The sequence below is a fragment of the Mollisia scopiformis genome (genome assembly GCF_001500285.1).
Source record: "Mollisia scopiformis unplaced genomic scaffold LY89scaffold_10, whole genome shotgun sequence".
NCBI lineage: Eukaryota > Fungi > Ascomycota > Leotiomycetes > Helotiales > Mollisiaceae > Mollisia > Mollisia scopiformis.
This window is the reverse complement of record NW_017263590.1, coordinates 315,772-332,121: the sequence shown is the minus strand read 5'-3', so window position 1 is coordinate 332,121 and position 16,350 is coordinate 315,772. Positions and strand designations below refer to the sequence as shown.

At 47.2% G+C, this 16,350-nt stretch overlaps 6 protein-coding genes across 6 annotated transcripts; 2 read left to right on the top strand and 4 right to left on the bottom strand.

Moving 5' to 3' along the window:
• Positions 1–202: 202 nt before the first annotated feature.
• Positions 203–806, bottom strand: LY89DRAFT_668177 (uncharacterized protein; the record flags this gene model as incomplete). Its single annotated transcript, XM_018213027.1, has 2 exons — positions 203–589; positions 633–806. 2 exons carry the CDS (start codon positions 804–806, stop codon positions 203–205), a joined length of 561 nt encoding a protein of 186 aa, XP_018072328.1.
• Positions 807–1,035: 229 nt separating this feature from the next.
• LY89DRAFT_614419 (P-loop containing nucleoside triphosphate hydrolase protein) lies at positions 1,036–7,316 on the bottom strand. Its single transcript, XM_018210685.1, has 6 exons — positions 6,981–7,316; positions 6,673–6,768; positions 5,360–6,617; positions 4,288–5,297; positions 2,336–4,231; positions 1,036–2,282 (listed from the first exon to the last, which is right to left on the bottom strand). The coding sequence occupies exons 1-6, from the start codon at positions 7,159–7,161 to the stop codon at positions 1,189–1,191; spliced, it is 5,535 nt and encodes a 1,844-aa protein (XP_018072327.1). The 5' UTR covers positions 7,162–7,316; the 3' UTR covers positions 1,036–1,188.
• A 744-nt stretch (positions 7,317–8,060) lies between these two features.
• Positions 8,061–9,179, top strand: LY89DRAFT_614416 (DUF427-domain-containing protein). The gene is made up of 2 exons (XM_018210684.1): positions 8,061–8,791; positions 8,844–9,179. The coding sequence occupies exons 1-2, from the start codon at positions 8,213–8,215 to the stop codon at positions 9,060–9,062; spliced, it is 798 nt and encodes a 265-aa protein (XP_018072326.1). The 5' UTR covers positions 8,061–8,212; the 3' UTR covers positions 9,063–9,179.
• LY89DRAFT_34227 (uncharacterized protein) lies at positions 9,078–11,747 on the bottom strand. The gene is made up of 5 exons (XM_018206867.1): positions 11,489–11,747; positions 11,044–11,415; positions 10,766–10,986; positions 10,573–10,713; positions 9,078–10,476 (listed from the first exon to the last, which is right to left on the bottom strand). The coding sequence occupies exons 1-5, from the start codon at positions 11,551–11,553 to the stop codon at positions 9,323–9,325; spliced, it is 1,953 nt and encodes a 650-aa protein (XP_018072325.1). The 5' UTR covers positions 11,554–11,747; the 3' UTR covers positions 9,078–9,322.
• A 194-nt stretch (positions 11,748–11,941) lies between these two features.
• Positions 11,942–14,425, top strand: LY89DRAFT_34213 (uncharacterized protein). Its single transcript, XM_018206866.1, has one exon. It carries the CDS (start codon positions 12,213–12,215, stop codon positions 13,953–13,955), a length of 1,743 nt encoding a protein of 580 aa, XP_018072324.1. The 5' UTR covers positions 11,942–12,212; the 3' UTR covers positions 13,956–14,425.
• Positions 14,426–14,488: 63 nt separating this feature from the next.
• Positions 14,489–15,763, bottom strand: LY89DRAFT_683936 (uncharacterized protein). Its single transcript, XM_018214783.1, has 3 exons — positions 15,171–15,763; positions 14,774–15,012; positions 14,489–14,683 (listed from the first exon to the last, which is right to left on the bottom strand). Exons 1-3 carry the CDS (start codon positions 15,468–15,470, stop codon positions 14,521–14,523), a joined length of 702 nt encoding a protein of 233 aa, XP_018072323.1. The 5' UTR covers positions 15,471–15,763; the 3' UTR covers positions 14,489–14,520.
• Positions 15,764–16,350: the final 587 nt, after the last annotated feature.

The window sequence follows — 16,350 nt, the reverse complement described above, 5'->3', positions numbered from 1 at the left end:
TTTCGCCCACTTCGTATACATCCATCTTGCAGACCATCGGACGTTTGATTCTTGACCAACTGCCCCGACCTCCACCTATTCACAAGCTTCAAAGCACAACCATAGTACAGATATCATAATGGAAACAGGTTTAATGAACGAGGGAGCGTTATTGGTCGTTTTATTCTGTACCATAACCCTCGGCTACTACTTCGCATCCAAACTATTCATGAACCTGAACCTCACAACAGTGTATCTCCTTTGGTTCATCTTCGGAATACTCGGCGCAACACCCAGCATCCAAGAAGCCGACAAGCCTGTCCCCTATTTCCTGCAAGCCAGTCTTTTGTTCTGCGCAACTTAGCGCTTGTCTGTGAAGATCTACGACATGGGCTTTCAGAGGGCCATTCACGAATATGGGTATTCTCGATATGATCGGCAACCTAAGCCATTTGGGCTCATCCTGCTCTACACTTTTCTGGTCATTTTTCAGGGGGTAGAGGTGTACTATAAAGTCGACCATTGCTTGAAAATCGTCTTTCTCAATACGGCGATTTTCGAAGAGCGACCCGGATGGCTTCATCATTCTTGATGATATCGTGGGTGTTGACTAGACCACGTCAGCTTTCTCTGAAAAGTCAAGTTCCGCTTACTTCGCAGCCTCCAGACTCTGGGCCTCCTTTTCTATAGTCCGCCAATTCAACTATCTCACTCAATACGCATTCATCAATCCAAATCGCTATAACGTATATAAGTGGTTCCAGGGATGCGTCAATAAGTGTCGTCCCCGTGGTCACAATTATACTCAGCGTTCTTGCTCGCAACATCTCAAATCTTTTGCGGAATTCCTCACGTCTTTCTTAAAGTTAGTCTTAGTCTGACGCCATAAATAGCTCTAATTTATTTCTTAAGAATCTCTTCTCATGTCGTGATGGAAGCTGGTGCTTTGTTCAATTGCCAATTGTGAATTTGCGTCTACGTGGGGCTGAATGTTAAGCATCACCAGTGAACTTCGCCTCATGCATCTTCACCTCTCTATACTCCACAGTCTACATGCTCAAGAATCAATTTATCTATCTCTATCATAGTCTATCATATCCACAATACGCTGTACGTAAGTAATCCAACAGAACCAGCACTCCAACATGCGTCGATCTTCCCATGCAGATACCAATTTTTCTCCACGCCCCGTCCCACCCAACAAAGAATCTAGGCAAAGATAGCCCAAAATTTCTCGTCAAACTCAGTCTTCAACTTCTTAAAAGCCTTGTAGACATTCATCAATTTCTCATATTCCTCATCATCTGTCCCCTCCATTTCCTTGCCCACCCTGCTCTTCAAGAAGTCCTCCTCGGCAACTAAAGCATCTTCACCTGCATCCCAGTCCTCGGCGACCTTTCTGTTCTTCTTGGGTTGGAACGTTTGGTCTGGAGTGACAGTCTTATTGGCGACTGGTGCGTCGGGAATAGTTTCTGCGGCGACCTTCTCGTCAGCGTCGTTCTCGGCTGCGTCTCCTGAGCCCATCACGTCAAGCATTTCGGGATCAGTTCCGGAGTCAAGGCCGAGATAGATAGCGAGAGAAGTCGTGATCGTGGCGAGTATCATGGAGAAGTCATTAAGCAGAAACCAGACATCGGCCTTGCGGATACCATTGGCAACATCGAGTGGGACGACCGAGCCATGCATGTAGAAATCCAGCAGGTAAGCGTTGAGTGGGGATCTCGTCTCGTCGGGGTGAAGCTCAAGATGAGGGACGACAGCTGCTTCAAGGAACACACCTTCTGGTGTGGATGAGCACAGATCCTCGATCGTGGAGAAGGTATCTCCGAGACCTGACAGCGCAACAAATGCGGAACGTGCATGCGGCCTGGGGAGACTGGGAAGGAAGTCCATCGCATCTGGTTGCTTCTTTTCGGCAGTTCCATTGGCTTTTGCGTGCCCGTTGCTTGTCTTCCCGTTTGCAGCAGACGAAATCTTTCCCACAGGTACATGGGTGAGGGGCAGACGGCGCTCCTCTTCTTTCACGTGCTGCTCTGCGAAGGTCTTCACATAAGTGGTGAAAACATCCAGGGTATCCTTGTTGTGGGCACGAAGAATATTCGCAGCTTCTTCTGGCATAGCAGGCAAGTACACCATAGATGACGATCGCTTGATCTTCTCAGCTTGCTCGGGATCGTCGATCTCACGAACGACTCTACGACCGAACAGGTGACTGAGAACTAGCATCATCTGATACAGAACAATGGTAGTCTTTGTATCAATATCGGCACAGAGCGTGTGGAAGAAGCCACCCTTTAAGAGTGCTAGATTACAAAGTTAGTCAGTGGAGATGGTTAAGTGAGGTGGAGAGGCTTACCATGGAAAGCGAAACTGGAGTTCTCGGTGTAATACAGGTGGGAGACACAGCTGGTGAAGTTCACCGGCTCGCCATTCGGGCCAAGAAGGTCATTTCTTCGTAGATATTCAATAGAGAATCTCAAGTGATGTAAGACCTGTTCCTTGAAACTCTGTCCACCCATGTATAATCTTGGCTGCGAGAGTAGAGCATTGACGGACTGTACTGCATACTTCGAGTTTCCAGAGTCATTCAACAAAGTGAACAGTCTAAGGACCAGGGTGGTCGTGAGCGGAAAGTGACCTGTCATCTCAGGCAATCTTGAGCTCAGAAGCCTAGAAGCTCTCGCTGTTGGAATGCCCTGGAAGACAACATTACCAAGCAAATCGAAACCACGACGACCAGAACGACCAGCCGCCTGACGGAAGTTCAGTGCAGTCAAGAAAACAGAATCTCCACTGAAGACAACAGTCGCACAAGGCATGTTGATACCCAGACTGAGAGTACCAGTGGCGATCACGACTCTCAAGAAACCCTTTCTGAACAGCATTTCAACACACTGGCGGTATTTTCTGTTCATACCAGCGTGGTGGACTCCGATACCACGTCTTAGCAATTTAATGAGCTCCTCTCTGACATTCTTCCATCTCAATGCTCTGACGTACTCGTGTAGTTCGGCCTTCTGAAGCTGCTTCGGATTGGCGAAACTGAACTCGGCTTGGGGCTCTTCAGGATCGAACAGATCATAGACAGAAGCTCCTTCGGATGACTCGTCGCGCATACGATCTAGCTTAGAGCCGCCGTCTTCTTCATCATCCTTGCTCTTCTTCACTGGCTTCACGGGCTTTCGAGACTTCTTGTCCTTTTGTTGCTGGTACTTTTCGTAGCCCTCCATTTTTTTCTTCCATTGTGGACCCTCTTTCCAGCGTGTCTCTGCTTCGACAAGTTGGGCTAAGACTGCGCAGCCAATGTCTTCACATTGGCTTCTGTCATAGTTGAAGAGAATAGCAGGTAAAGCGCGTCTCTTGTGCAATTGGTACAGTAGTGGCAGAGTTGTAGACTTCAGATCATGCTTGTCCAAGTGGTCTCCCTCGGTCACGGAGGAGGTCGTCGATGATGGAGGTTGATTTGGCTCCGTCTCGCCGGTGATCTTCAGCATAGATAATTCTTGAACAACCTTGTCGAAAGGGGAATTGCGATCACCCATCCATTGCAAAAGAACTTTCTTGATTGCCTTCTCCCAAGCAAAAATGTCCGCTTTTCGAATACACTTCGGTAAAGACTTGGAAGGGCTGATCGAGTCTGGGACGCGATACTTCTCGGTCTGGCATTTTACCATGGCCTTCCAAAGTGATAGGCAGTCGCGAGGTTCGAGTGCCAAGTCGTCTGGCATACCTCTCGATTTTTCGACAAGACTAGCAACTGGGTGGAAGGCACTGAATCCGTCAAGTCCATCGAGACCGAGGCCAACACCGTAGGACGTGCCAAGGCCCGAGAAGCGGAAAGCTTGTGGAGGCTGGTACATATACTTTCTCAGATCAGAGTATCGAGTACCGTGCTGAATCATCTTCAACTCGGAACCAGACGACTTCTGCGTAACAGTGAGCCAGTCGCTAAATTGTGCTGGATTTCCAACTGTCGCAGACAAAGCAACAATCGGACAGGGTGACAACAGCAAGAGTTGCTCCCATACAACACCATCTTCAGCCTGTCCAATGCAGTGGATTTCATCGAAGATGATACGGCGGACTTTCGGGGCCCAGGACTTGGCATTCGAAGGCGAGAGCAGCATAATTTGAAGGATATGTGGAACTGTGACCAGAATCTGGCAACCAGTGGGATTGTTGACACGGTAGTCTCTGGTGTGAATCGCCCAGACACCTTTACCAGGAACCGGAAACTTCTTCGAAAACCGTCCTAGCATAAGTTAGCATGTCTTCGTCAAATCGCAGTTGAAGTAAGTAATGATTTACCTTGGATTTCAGCAGCGATTTGATTTACGAGTGCCTTGGTTGGCGCAACGTAAACCAGAACGCCATCGTTGTCAGCACGAAGAACTTGCTCCATGGCATAGAAACTAATGAATGTCTTTCCTGCAGAGGTGGGGGCAACGACAAAGACACTCTTATTGGCGTCAAGCTGATCCAAAACGTCTCTCTGCCACCCATCGGGAACGAAGCTGCCTACTCGTGGATCTGGCTTAGCATCTAGCATACGATCCATGTAAGGACCACAATAGTCGAGTTGGAACTCGGTTTGACTCATTGTAATGCGGATGTCCTGGGTGATTGGCGGAAACTTGAAGTAAAAGGAAAGCGTTCGATCAGATGGTGAAGGGTTGTATGAATCCATCGAATCTGGAATTCCAAGGAGGGTGCAAATCTTCGTCATATGCTGAACAGTATCCTTGGAGACTGGCGCCTTTGACGTGCATATTGATCGAATTGTGGTCCATATCAGGGCCACAACATGGTACCCTTGGTTCTTCTTGTCAACCTTGCAATATGAAGCCCACCAGTTTAGAAGCGACTGAAGAACATATGTGTAAATATCGGTCTCGAGATATGTCGTCTTAGCAGCATCGAGGTTGTTGAGGTATTGAATGGTCCGCAAGTAACGATCTTGCTCGTCAGATACGGCATCAAGATCCTTCATGACAGTTGACCAAGCTGCGAAAGCCTTATCCGACTCTGCACCTCCCTTTCGCTCCTTGTTATCGGCGATCATCTGGTCCTTCTTAGATAGGCCGGCTGCGCCTTTCTTCGTCCCTTTCTTGGCTGGGCCACCCTTATTCTGGGGCTCTGCAGATTCCTTTTTCGATTTTGAAGCACTCTTCTCGGGTACCTCGTCGGCAAACTTGATCAGTTGCTTGGGTCCAACAGTTACTGTCTCGGGTTCTAATGCCTTGCCCTTGGCGCCGGTCAAGCTTGCAGCGTAAGTAGTCATCTCCTTCATGTAAAACTGGTTGGTGCGAAGAGGATTACTAACGCGTATTAGCAAGGGTATTGGTTGCCAACAAACAATAAAAGACGTTGAAAGACTTACCGCCATTTCGAAACTTTTTGTGGAGGGCCTGTCTTTACATCAAGTGGCTTCCTATGATTGTGCCAATGAGTAGTCTCTCGGTATATTTTCAGAGCACCTAAGCGTCTCGGCAGTGACTTGTCCGTCTCGACATGGATACATTCTAGATGTTTATCCAGAACAGGATTCGAAAATGGTAGCACGAATAAGTTTTCGTTCTTCACTACAAAGTCCGATTTTGTTGCAGAGGTCTTCGAAGATGTTGGCTCTGGACTTCCATCGATCGAAAGCTCATCGTCTGTTAAGTCTGCAATGAGACCGGAAAGGAGTTCCCAGTCAGGCTGGGCAGCTCGAGGAACGACACCCTTTAATGAGCCGTCACACATCGCTTGGATAACTGCTCGAAATAGTCGTCCATCAATGATATCCACGGCTCCAAGCTCTATGTCTTCGTGGTCCATAAAGGTTGGCCATTTTGGGCTGTCAATGGCGCAGCGAATAATCATGGAAAGACTGGTCAAGAACTGGTTGATTTGCTCCTCAAAGTCATCATCGAAAGTGACCAGTGGAAGTCGTCGTTGCGAGATTGGCATATGCTTTAGAGCAATGCTGTGCAGAATATATGCAGATGCCAGGAATTCATCACAATCCTCTTGCTTCAATAGTCTCGAAACACCGTAGATCGACAAGCAGTAGCTCTCACTGATTTCCTCGTCTCCCATTGCGTCCGAGAGCCGCTTCATATCTGAGTTCTCAAACGGAAATTCCGCTACTGGATGTAACGCATTCAGTTGGTCTTGCGTGGCTTTGATCGCATCGACAAAGCTCGAAGTCATGACCAGCTTCTCCCTGCTGGAAGGTCTAAAGCTCTCCACAATCATAGTGAATACCTTGGAGTCTCTGAACTCAATGCGGTTGATCAGAGCAACATTCAGCTTGTGCGTGTTGAACCACCATATAATCCCGCGGAACAGTCGCTTGGTGTACTTTTCGTCCTTGGGAATTCGTCGTAGTTCCTGTTCTTCTCCTTCAGGCGTTTCAACAGCGAATCTAGACTCCTTGCTCGATCCATCGTGGGTCATGACAAAATGGATCGGAGAATCCTGAAGGTATTCGCTGAATTCCGAACTGTGGAGAGACGGGAAGCTCTTTACCAGGACACTGGGGTGTGATTTAGGCAGGCGAATCATCAGATGGCGTTTGATCACGGCCCTGGCCAGTAGATATCGGGCACGCTGAGCGTCAGATTTTCCGAGGGGAACACATAGTTGAGCATTTTCTACATTCATTTGTTAGCGAAACATTCTTTTTGGAAAAGGTCCAAGCCACAATACCATCGAAGAAAGCAACATGAAATTGACAATGTCGCTTGATCAGATTCTCCAGAAAGCGTTCTACCACATAGACAGCGTGAAGAAGTTGGAAACCCCCTATCGAAGTTAGCTCTCCATATTTCCTTCAATATTGAGTTCGTAGTGTCTCTGTAAAGTCGAAATGCACGCATCAATAACCTGGGTCGCGCCAGGTCACCTGACATTACCATTTCAAATAAGACCAGGCTTGTTAATGTTTCTCCTTCCGGATCCAGCAAACGCGTAGCCAGGACAATAAAACTGAAGGACAGCGCAAAAGGTTGACTTACCATCGAAGTCTATCCGCTCGTCATCGAAGCATTCGCGCAATAATGAATCTCCTTCAACGAGAAACAATTCTTTGCCTGCATAATCCCCCACCAGGTCAATGTACATAGGCCGGGTGCTATCGTACCACGCAAGGATTGACGCGGTAGCCCGGACTAGCTCATATTCTGGCTCTGTCGCCATCGTGACCTTGATATTGGTCGCGTCTCGACCTGTGTAGTCAGTTCTGTCTTGTTAGTCACAGCAATATTTTCTCCCGACCGGTCTTCCTGATCAAGGAGGACAAAGGTGCGTTGAGAGGTTTTATGGCGTTGCGAAATTAGGTGGAAAGATTTGTGGCTTGTATGTTGAAGATTTCTCGAGGTTGAGGCAAACGGAAATCTGCAAGCGCGCTTCGGGGGTCACGTGGAACGTGCATGAAACGCCCATTTTGGAGTCTCAAACTTTATCTTGTTCCTTCGTTACTCATGTAATTCTTCTTGTTTGATCTCTTACGTTAACTGGGCGAAACTTGTCTGCAAAGATGGCTCTTTCCAGCAGATTCTACACAGAAAAGAGCTTCAGCGACTCAGGGCAACATCCCACCTTTTAAATACGTCATAGACCAACAATTCGTTGTCAATAGCTCAATGTTCTTCAGCTCAGCAAAAGCGCTCATAAGGGGCCTATTATTACCCATCATCTGGCCCACAAAGGCATTCAAGCTCGATCGGAGTTGAGGTCAATCTATGTCACACCCAACCATGCTCAAGGCCGCTGCAAAAGACAGTTCTTTATCACTCTTGTTTTCAGCCTTAGCTTTAGCAAAAGTTTAGCATGTTCAGCAAGGCTAACAGCTATACTCTCCATAATGCCTCAATGAGTTATTTGATTCCAAATATGCTTCAAGTTTGCTTCGCAAGGTGCCAATGGTTACCCCGCTATCGCTATCGGCAAGTGCGGGGTATTTTTGAAAACTAATCATGACTCCTTTTCACATGAGCTGCTTACTTGTGGTTTTCTTCCCAATCAGGAGAAAGGCATATGCATGCTTATAAATGGCCCCGAGTGCAGCTTCATACATATATATCATCGACATGAAGCTCTCAGAGCGCATGAAAATTAACATTTCACATCTTTTCATAATTTCTATCCTCTCAAGCTAAGCCGAAAAGCTCGATTAGATATATAGCGCACATTACAACGGCTTTCATTTCACTCAGATATTGATTTTTAGAGATACATATTCCACAAAATGACCGACTCCAACATCCTACTCGGCCCCAAAAAGGCCGCACCACCACCAAACCCTTCCCTCCTCACACTCGCAGAAACCCTCCTCAGCACTGGCCCCTTTAAAATCGAGTCTACACCTCGTCGCGTTCGCGCCCTGTTCGGTGGCAAATTCCTCTTTGACACAACTTCCGCAAAACATGTCTGGGAACACAAATACTTCCCACACTTCTGGGTCCCCCTCTCATCCGTCGTCCCCGACGTCCTGACCAAAACATCCTCCGTCGATGACTCCGAGTCTGCATTCGGCGGCATTGTTACTATCCCAGGAACCGAGAAAAGTACCGATCGAGTTTTGATCTTCGAGAAAGGCCCCTTGGCAGGACTGGTCAAATTTGATTTCAAAGCAATGGATGCCTGGTTCGAAGAAGACCAGCAGATATACGATCATCCCAAGAATCCATACACAAGGATTGATATCCTGGCGTCTTCGCGGAAGATAGAAGTCAAGATTGCGGGTGTCACAGTTGCGGAAAGTTCTAGCTCGATGTTCCTGTTCGAAACTGGACTTCGGCCTCGTTATTACTTGCCTAAAACTTCTGTAAGTCTCTCGCTTCATGTATATTTGGATAATTGGGACTGATGAGAAAAAGGTCAAGCAAGAGTACCTTACGCCTTCTTCAACTACGACGAAATGTCCGTATAAAGGCATGGCGCAGTATTATAACGTTACGATAGAGGGGAAGGAGTACAAGGATACCATCTGGTGGTATGAGTACCCGACTACGGAGAGTGCGGCGATTCAAGGCTACGTGTGTTTTTATAATGAGAAGGTGGATACGTATGTCGATGGGGTGTTGGAGGAGAAGTGATTAGTACGGTCTGAGGTCATCTGATTTCATCAATGAGTCTCCCATTTTCGACAATTTTATAATGACTTCCTTCACAAATAAGTCTCTTTCTTGAAATAAGAGCAATTTTGTCTGTGTTGATTACTAAAATTGCTTGCTCTGAACACTTCATGATGATTGGGAAGTCTTGGTCCACTCATCTAGGAGTAATCTGTATGATCTTTGTGTGATTACGAAAAGGTGCCGATAATGGACCATCTTACTCTTCGCGTGTTGACCTCTCATAAGACCCAAATGGCGTCTCGAAATATCTTATCTGCCCTTCTTCGAGCTTCACTCAACGCAGTTCTCATCCGCTCCCGCTCGGTCCAGCTTTTCAAAGTGTCAATAACACTCTGTGCTGCTATCATGTCTTCTTGGTAGAGTTGTTGGCGTCGGCATATTGCATAATACACGGATCGATACAGTAGCGTGTAGAATTTCAGAAGTGGAATGTCCAGGCGAGGTTCGAACATTATGAGAAGTTTTGCGAAGATTTGCTGGACCATGGCGAAACATCCTTCTCCGCACATTGCAGCTGTCTGGCAGAATACCAAAGAAATTACAATATCCATAGTACTTTCCTGAGTATGAAACAGCGAGATAGCTTTCTCGCAGTCTCTGATACACTGCATGCTCGACGCCAAAGCCCTCGTCATTCCCCCTTCCTTTGCAGTCTCATTCAGAGTGAAGATCTCCGTCACATAAAGAGTGTGATCCCAGCTCGGAGCAGCAAGCCACGCTTCATATGGACTCGGCGGGGTCCACTGTTTGTTCCATGAGAGGTATTTTGAGACAAATTTTAATAATCCATGTGCGAGAACCTTTTGTCCCAGCAACAAGGGCGGCTTAGTCAAGGCTAGAACGGCAATCTCAAGCTCACACAAAAGCCCCTGCTGGACCGACTTTTCCACTTCGGGAGTGAGTTCTTCTGTTCTTAAGAAGTGCATACTTCGCGCCCATTGGCTATCGATATCACAAGAATTTCGTGATGGACTGATCAAGGCTGCCATATCTACAGAAACCTTCGCCGTCAAACCGTAGGTTTCGTTGATCAATTCCAGAAGCTCCTCAAATGGATTGTGATGCACGTGAGCTGCAATCCAGATATGTATGTCCAGTGTAGGCTGAGCTCTCATGAGATCGGATATGTAAGGCAAGAAAGCGTCCCCATTGCCATGACCGTACTTGAGACCATATGATATCCCACAAAAGTATTGCATTATTGTACCGTCTGGCTGACTTTTTCTTCCGTCCATCGTGGTGCCAGATCGAGCGCATTCTAAAATGTCCAAAGCCAAAACTTGAAGCTTTGAGAATGGTATAATATCTTGGTTGTGCCCCAAGCAGTATAGATCAGGGCCAAAGTTCTGATCATAAACAGCTTTTTGTAGAGCTAGGACTGTATCAGTTCCGTCCAGGAACCAGAACCAGTCCAAGTATTCATAAATGCCTGGAGTTGCATTGGGAGTTTGAAAATTACTGAACTCACGTTCGGGAGGTTGAGCCACAGTACTTTCGTCGAATTCATTGTTTTCGATTCCGGATGAGGAATTGCTCTCATTACTCCCCTCAATATCGTTCAAGGCCAAGTCATATCTTGGTGTATCGTAGGTGATGTCGATTGGTGTTGCTTGCGGAATTAACTCCTGAAACAGACACATGATTCAAGGATGATCACATACCTGCACTTGACGATGCAACCTCGATCTGCTCCGTTATTCTTCTCTTTTTGAAGTGGAGAAACTTCTCTGAGCTGATCTCCTTCCCTCTGTTGTAGAATATGGTGTCCTTGTCTGCATCTCGAGCTCTCTTCTCTGCCTTTGCTACTAGAATAGCCATGTCATGCTTGCTCATGTTCTTGTCAAAGTTCCATTCTTTCATCTGCATCTTCCATTTTCTTAGACTGAATACTATTAGCGGCTGACTCGAGAGTAACAATGAAAGGGTAAGATTGGTTTACCTCGCTCGGAAAGAATACTTTCGCTCGAAATTGACCATAGTTTCCTGGAGTGTCTTGCCTTCAATTATATAGTACTGATGGACTTCATTCTTGATGGAGGACCATTTCTCTCGGTTCTTCAAACGACGAGACGTACTTGTGACATCTCTAGTAGAAGTAGAGGTTAATTCCGACGTTCCTCCGTGCTCCTGGCTTGAGGGTAGGCCGCTGATCTCCTGTCGTGTAGCGACGACATCTGCGATGCCTGCTCCGGTGCTGGGGGTCATTGAAACAGAGGTTGATGGTAGGTATGTGAATGCTGGGTCATGCTGATGTGAACACTCCCATGAGGCTGTGAGAAGACATTCAAGACAAGGGTCAGGTTGGGAGGCACTGAGTATGTTAGCAAACCTCGACCCTTGATATGAAGAGCTCGGTCATTGTAGACTCGGTCCAAAGATCCTACTGTATCGTTGTGTTCAGCTCGAACATAGACTTACTCAGGAAACCTGTGCCAATGCGAACTCTCATTCCATTCCATCAGGAGCAGCGAGTCAGGTCGTGATTTGAAAACAAACGCAGAATGAGTGGAACAGAATGAAGAGAATGCCGAAGCGAGAGCTATCCCACGGAGAAGAAATGGAGAGAGGTAAAAGTTTGGGAGCGATTGATATTTAACCTCTCGAAAACCGGTGAAGATGGGACGAGGCTGCAAGTGGTCACGGTCCCGCGAGGGTAAGCGCAACCACTCAGCCCAGAGAACGAAAGTGCAAACTTATCTGCAGGGAAGTGTGAGACATTATGCGTGGCTTGCATACGCCACAGACCAGGCTGCCCTCATTTTCGTTGATCGAGAAAGCAAACTTAGAAAGTGCAAAATTAGAAGCGAGTGGCTTTTTTTGTGCAGACACTTTGAGAAATTGACTTGCTATTGAGTAGGGCACGGATGGACGACACTTTGGGTCAAAATTGAAACTCTTTTTTTGTTTTATTCTAACAAGCTTTAGTGAGTTGGTGCGCTTGGCATGCATACGGGTATGGACAACGCTTAGTCATCTTAAAACTCTTAAGTCAACCTAGTCTTGATGCCTCGAGACTACTTTACATATCGATTGTCAAACACTTCTACAAGAATACGTACAAGTTGATACATTCATATTTGTTTGTAGTGAAATGCACCCTCGATCAACATGAACAGAAGCTCAAACGGCTGCTGGACCTGTCGACTGCGGCGCAAGAAGTGCGATGAGCAACGTCCTGTTTGCAATGAATGCCTGACGCTCCACATCTCTACCTGCAAGTACGGCGATAAACCGGTATGGATGGACGGTGGTATAAAGCAAGAGGCCATGTCGGAGCAGATCAAGAATGAGGTCAAACAGCACGCTCCTTATCGTCGTCGCGGGAAGCAGGAGTCGGCGGCTAACCTTAATAACAACGTCTCTATCTCTATTGCCGAGTCCGAAGATCAGAGCGCGGCCCGTTCTAATATACATGATTTCAGCACGCCTCCTTCAGGTCCATCAGATGTTACTTCTCCCGTCGACACCAAGAGAGTATGCAAGCAAATACTACAATTGAGACCCTTCGGACAGTCGGACTCGGTACTACTAGTATTTTACCTCGAACGCATCCTCCCTTTCCTATTCCCTTTCTATCGGCCTGCGCCGCTCCATGGCGGTCGAGCATGGATTCTGGATTTGGTCATCAGTAGCCCCGTCTTCCGTCAAGCCATCCTTTGCCAGAGCTCATATTTCTTTGCATTGGCACACGGAACCTCTACTATTACAGATGATCGCATGTGGGAAACTCTACTTGAGCAGACGAAGGATGCGTTTAACATGTTACGAGGTTCCATTCGGATTATCGAGAGCTACGACAAGAATGAGCATATACTTGGCAGTGTTCGTGCTATGGCTGCTGTCATGCAGCTGCAACGCTTCGAGATCGCTATCACTTGTTTTGACAACTGTCAGGCCCATCTCAGTGCAGCTTTAACGCTTTTCAAGAAAGTAGTTGATGTCGTTGGAGCTGCCAGCCTCGCTAGCTCTTCCACCACGTTCCAAACTATCCTCAACCTCCTTGGCCTGCCATCATGGATCCTACCAGCCCAACAAGCTGAGGTATCTAGCTCTGAGCAAGCCGCCTTTCGCTTTTCAACAGCCCTGTTACTTTTTGATGATATCATCGCGAGCACTGCCTTGCAAGAGCGGCCTCAACTATACGACTATCACCAAAGTCTTTTATGCCAAAACGACGGGATCGATATTGTCCCGCCCATCAACCTTGAAACTACCATGGGGTGTCAAAACTGGGTTCTCAAGCAAATTGGCGAGATTGCTGCTCTAGACGCATGGAAGAAACGTTGTAGTGCTGCCGGCAATTTGGATGTTGCTGAGTTAGTACATCGCGCCGCGGCTATCAAGAAAACGCTCGAGGCTCATGTCTCCCAGTTTGAAACCTATTTGGTTTCCGTGCCTGAGGGGAGCAGTCTTCTAGACGACATGTTCGCAGCAGAAGATCACGCCGGACAGGCTCGGACTATCGCCCGACAAAGCTGGTTGGTGACACGGATCTGGGCTCATAGTGCCTTTCTCTATCTGTCTGTCATCGTATCCGGCTGGCAGCCTGCCAACGTCGATGTACGGCATCATGTATCACAAGTCCTCGAGCTGTTGACACATCAAGTATCACCTCCGGCGTTGTTGCGCACCATGGCCTGGCCATTCTGCGTTGTTGGCTGCTTGACAGAATCTGCGCAAAAACCCCGCATACGCGAGATGATAGATTTGCTACGACCGGCCAGCCGCTTTAGTACTGTGCGCCGAGGCTTTGATATTATTGAAAAGGTGTGGAATGATAGGGCCATGGGCAATGCTGGCGAATTTGCCACGTATTTTCGAAGTGATACTACTCTCGTGTTACTCGTTTAATATAGCAAGGCATTATTGCTGAGAACTTTTTTGATTTTCAATTGTTCGGTACCACGCTCTTGGAAAATGCACTTAAGTCACAAAGTTTTTTTTTGTTATTTTGAATCTTTCGGTAGATTTTGGTGTCCTTTTTCTAAAATTCTTTTTTGAACTCGTCCCACTAGAGGCGCCTTACGAAACGTTTTTAGCAGGACTAATAAGAGTGTTCTTAGTTGATCGAATATTTTATTTGACTTGTACTCTACTCCACGTCTGAGTTTCAAGCTAATTGGAGCAATTTTTCCTGCATAAGGAAGTACTGAAGTCAAGGTGCTGAGCTAAGGGACTACTTCACTAAGCCCCTGGACCTTCTTCGATATTCATGTAGGTCTCAAGTCAGGCGCTCACTTACCTTGTTCAATGGCATGGCGTTTCGGAGCGCCCGAGTAGCTCTGAGAAAATCCTACGAGGTCATGGGGGTCTGTTCGAGCTCTTGAATGAATCCCTCTGCATTAAGCAAGGGCAATTGTGTTAAATTTTGATTGATAATGGCTGATTGGTAGCTAGATAATATGCCAATCGTGACCTAGAATTTGACATATCCTTTATCCTTGACAAACGTCGCATGCCACGGGACATCATTCGCACCGCTCTCCGCCAACTGTGTATAGAACTCGGCATGCGCAGGCCCGCTAACCGCCTGCCCTGCAATCTTTCCATCCGCTTGGCGCTGGTCGGCGTAAATGAATCTGAGAGAGTTAGAGAGCCCAGTGACTAGTAACCGTCTATCGCTCTTTATAGAACATAATTTCAAAAGAAAAGTATAGATGAAAATTTACCGACAACCCTTGGCTGTGTATGCCCCGTCAGCAACCCCAAGCCAGTAAGCAGTGGCCGCCTTTCCCATACCGCCGTTCAATAACAGCGGTACAGGCAACACAGCGACGTTGCAAATGTTGCCTGTGTAGATGAACAATTTCTTGCCTTCTGCGGGCAGAGTTTCCCAGTGTTTGATAGCTTCTTGTGCCGCAATGTATGGGCTGACAACATTGACGTTTAAATCGTTGGTAACACGAGCCTGCGGAAAGATAAAGTCAGCATTTTCTTATTCAAGAAGGTGGCCTGAGATAAGTGAGAACACACTTCTGTTAGAAAAACATGTGAAGTAAAACGAATAGATGGAGCTAAGCTAAAGGGATCGAGGATTAAAGAAGTAAAGAATAAACATTGACTTACACTCGGGATAGACAAGGCCGAATCTGCATCAGGAGGAGGAGTGATAGATCCGGCATTGTAGATGACCACACTAGGAGCGACCTTGAACTCGCTCTTGACTTTGTCGAAGATAGAAGCCAGGAGGCTGGGTTCGGTATTGGCAAAATCGGCCTGGAGAGAAAGATAACCTTTGTCATTGATCAAGTTTGTTCCTTTCCTAGAGACAAGAGCGACATTATATCCATCTGCGGCGAACTTTTCGGAAACGGCATCGCCGATACGTGGGCCTGAGCCGAGAATAAGAACAGTCCGGGTGGCCATTTTGATCGAGGATATCGAATAGCTTCGTGTGTTGCGCCGCAGGCTTGGAGAGAACAATCTCATGAAATCAAAGACTAGATTGAGGAGAGATAGAAGTGCTGGTATGATCATGAAAGCCAAATTTCGTTGTTAATTCTGGAGGTAAGTCGAAAGGAAAGAGGCTGGCTTATATGAGTAAACGGTCCCCTAGGCTGCGGGGCGAGACACATAATCCGCGCGCGAGATCTGGAACAATACTGGAATATCATATTCCACTTTCAAACCTGTACTCATGGTTAGTTATGAAGGCGGAGTAGACCTCGCAGCAGTCAAACAAAAATCTCCGATGCCCTCAGCATTCAGGGCGCGCGGCTTACTTAAGCCGCTCGGGAGTGGGGCATTGAGACAACAGAGACTATTTAGGTCTATGCTTTTTTGATTGCAATGACATTGGTATTGACTTCTTCGCCGAGTTGGACCCCTTATGCGGCCTTCCCGCGCGCTACCATGTCTACGTTGAACGCCCCATCCTTCGCCTGATGCCTGCATATCCCGCGCGTGTGTGAGGACTCCACCGAGCTTGAACGCATTGACGATTCGACAAAGCCTTTTGCAGCTAAAGCACGGAGGTTGACCCTTATCGTCAGTTAGTACGTTGTCTAATACATCTAATGCTAAGACATGGGGGAAAAGACGATGATGGTGGGACATACATGGGGCCACCGAGTGCGCTGCATCGTCAATGAACAGCACCCTTACAGCTGACAGTTTTCCTGGCTATAACTCCACACACTGTACACTCTGAAGCTGGAAGCCAGGAGTGTGTTTCCCAGACATTTTCAGACGTGATCCGAGTCCAACTTCATCGCTTCTCTTCATGTTAACATACAAGTGGCCGAAA

What these genes read in the sequence shown, in the direction of transcription:
- LY89DRAFT_614416 (XM_018210684.1), top strand. Translation starts at nt 8,213, where the DNA reads ATGACCGACTCCAACATCCTACTCGGCCCCAAAAAGGCCGCACCACCA. An exon ending in ATTACTTGCCTAAAACTTCT is followed by an intron (nt 8,792 to 8,843) that starts GTAAGTCTCTCG and finishes GATGAGAAAAAG; the next exon opens with GTCAAGCAAGAGTACCTTAC.
- LY89DRAFT_34227 (XM_018206867.1), bottom strand. Translation starts at nt 11,553, where the DNA reads ATGAGAGTTCGCATTGGCACAGGTTTCCTGAGTAAGTCTATGTTCGAG. An exon ending in AAGTATTCTTTCCGAGCGAG is followed by an intron (nt 10,987 to 11,043) that starts GTAAACCAATCT and finishes AATAGTATTCAG; the next exon opens with TCTAAGAAAATGGAAGATGC. An exon ending in GGTTGCATCGTCAAGTGCAG is followed by an intron (nt 10,714 to 10,765) that starts GTATGTGATCAT and finishes TAATTCCGCAAG; the next exon opens with CAACACCAATCGACATCACC.
- LY89DRAFT_34213 (XM_018206866.1), top strand. Translation starts at nt 12,213, where the DNA reads ATGAACAGAAGCTCAAACGGCTGCTGGACCTGTCGACTGCGGCGCAAG.
- LY89DRAFT_683936 (XM_018214783.1), bottom strand. Translation starts at nt 15,470, where the DNA reads ATGGCCACCCGGACTGTTCTTATTCTCGGCTCAGGCCCACGTATCGGC. An exon ending in CGGCCTTGTCTATCCCGAGT is followed by an intron (nt 15,013 to 15,170) that starts GTAAGTCAATGT and finishes ATCTTTCCGCAG; the next exon opens with GCTCGTGTTACCAACGATTT. An exon ending in TACACAGCCAAGGGTTGTCG is followed by an intron (nt 14,684 to 14,773) that starts GTAAATTTTCAT and finishes TAACTCTCTCAG; the next exon opens with ATTCATTTACGCCGACCAGC.
- LY89DRAFT_614419 (XM_018210685.1), bottom strand. Translation starts at nt 7,161, where the DNA reads ATGGCGACAGAGCCAGAATATGAGCTAGTCCGGGCTACCGCGTCAATC. An exon ending in TCATGTTGCTTTCTTCGATG is followed by an intron (nt 6,618 to 6,672) that starts GTATTGTGGCTT and finishes AAATGAATGTAG; the next exon opens with AAAATGCTCAACTATGTGTT. An exon ending in CTCCAGTTTCGCTTTCCATG is followed by an intron (nt 2,283 to 2,335) that starts GTAAGCCTCTCC and finishes TTTGTAATCTAG; the next exon opens with CACTCTTAAAGGGTGGCTTC.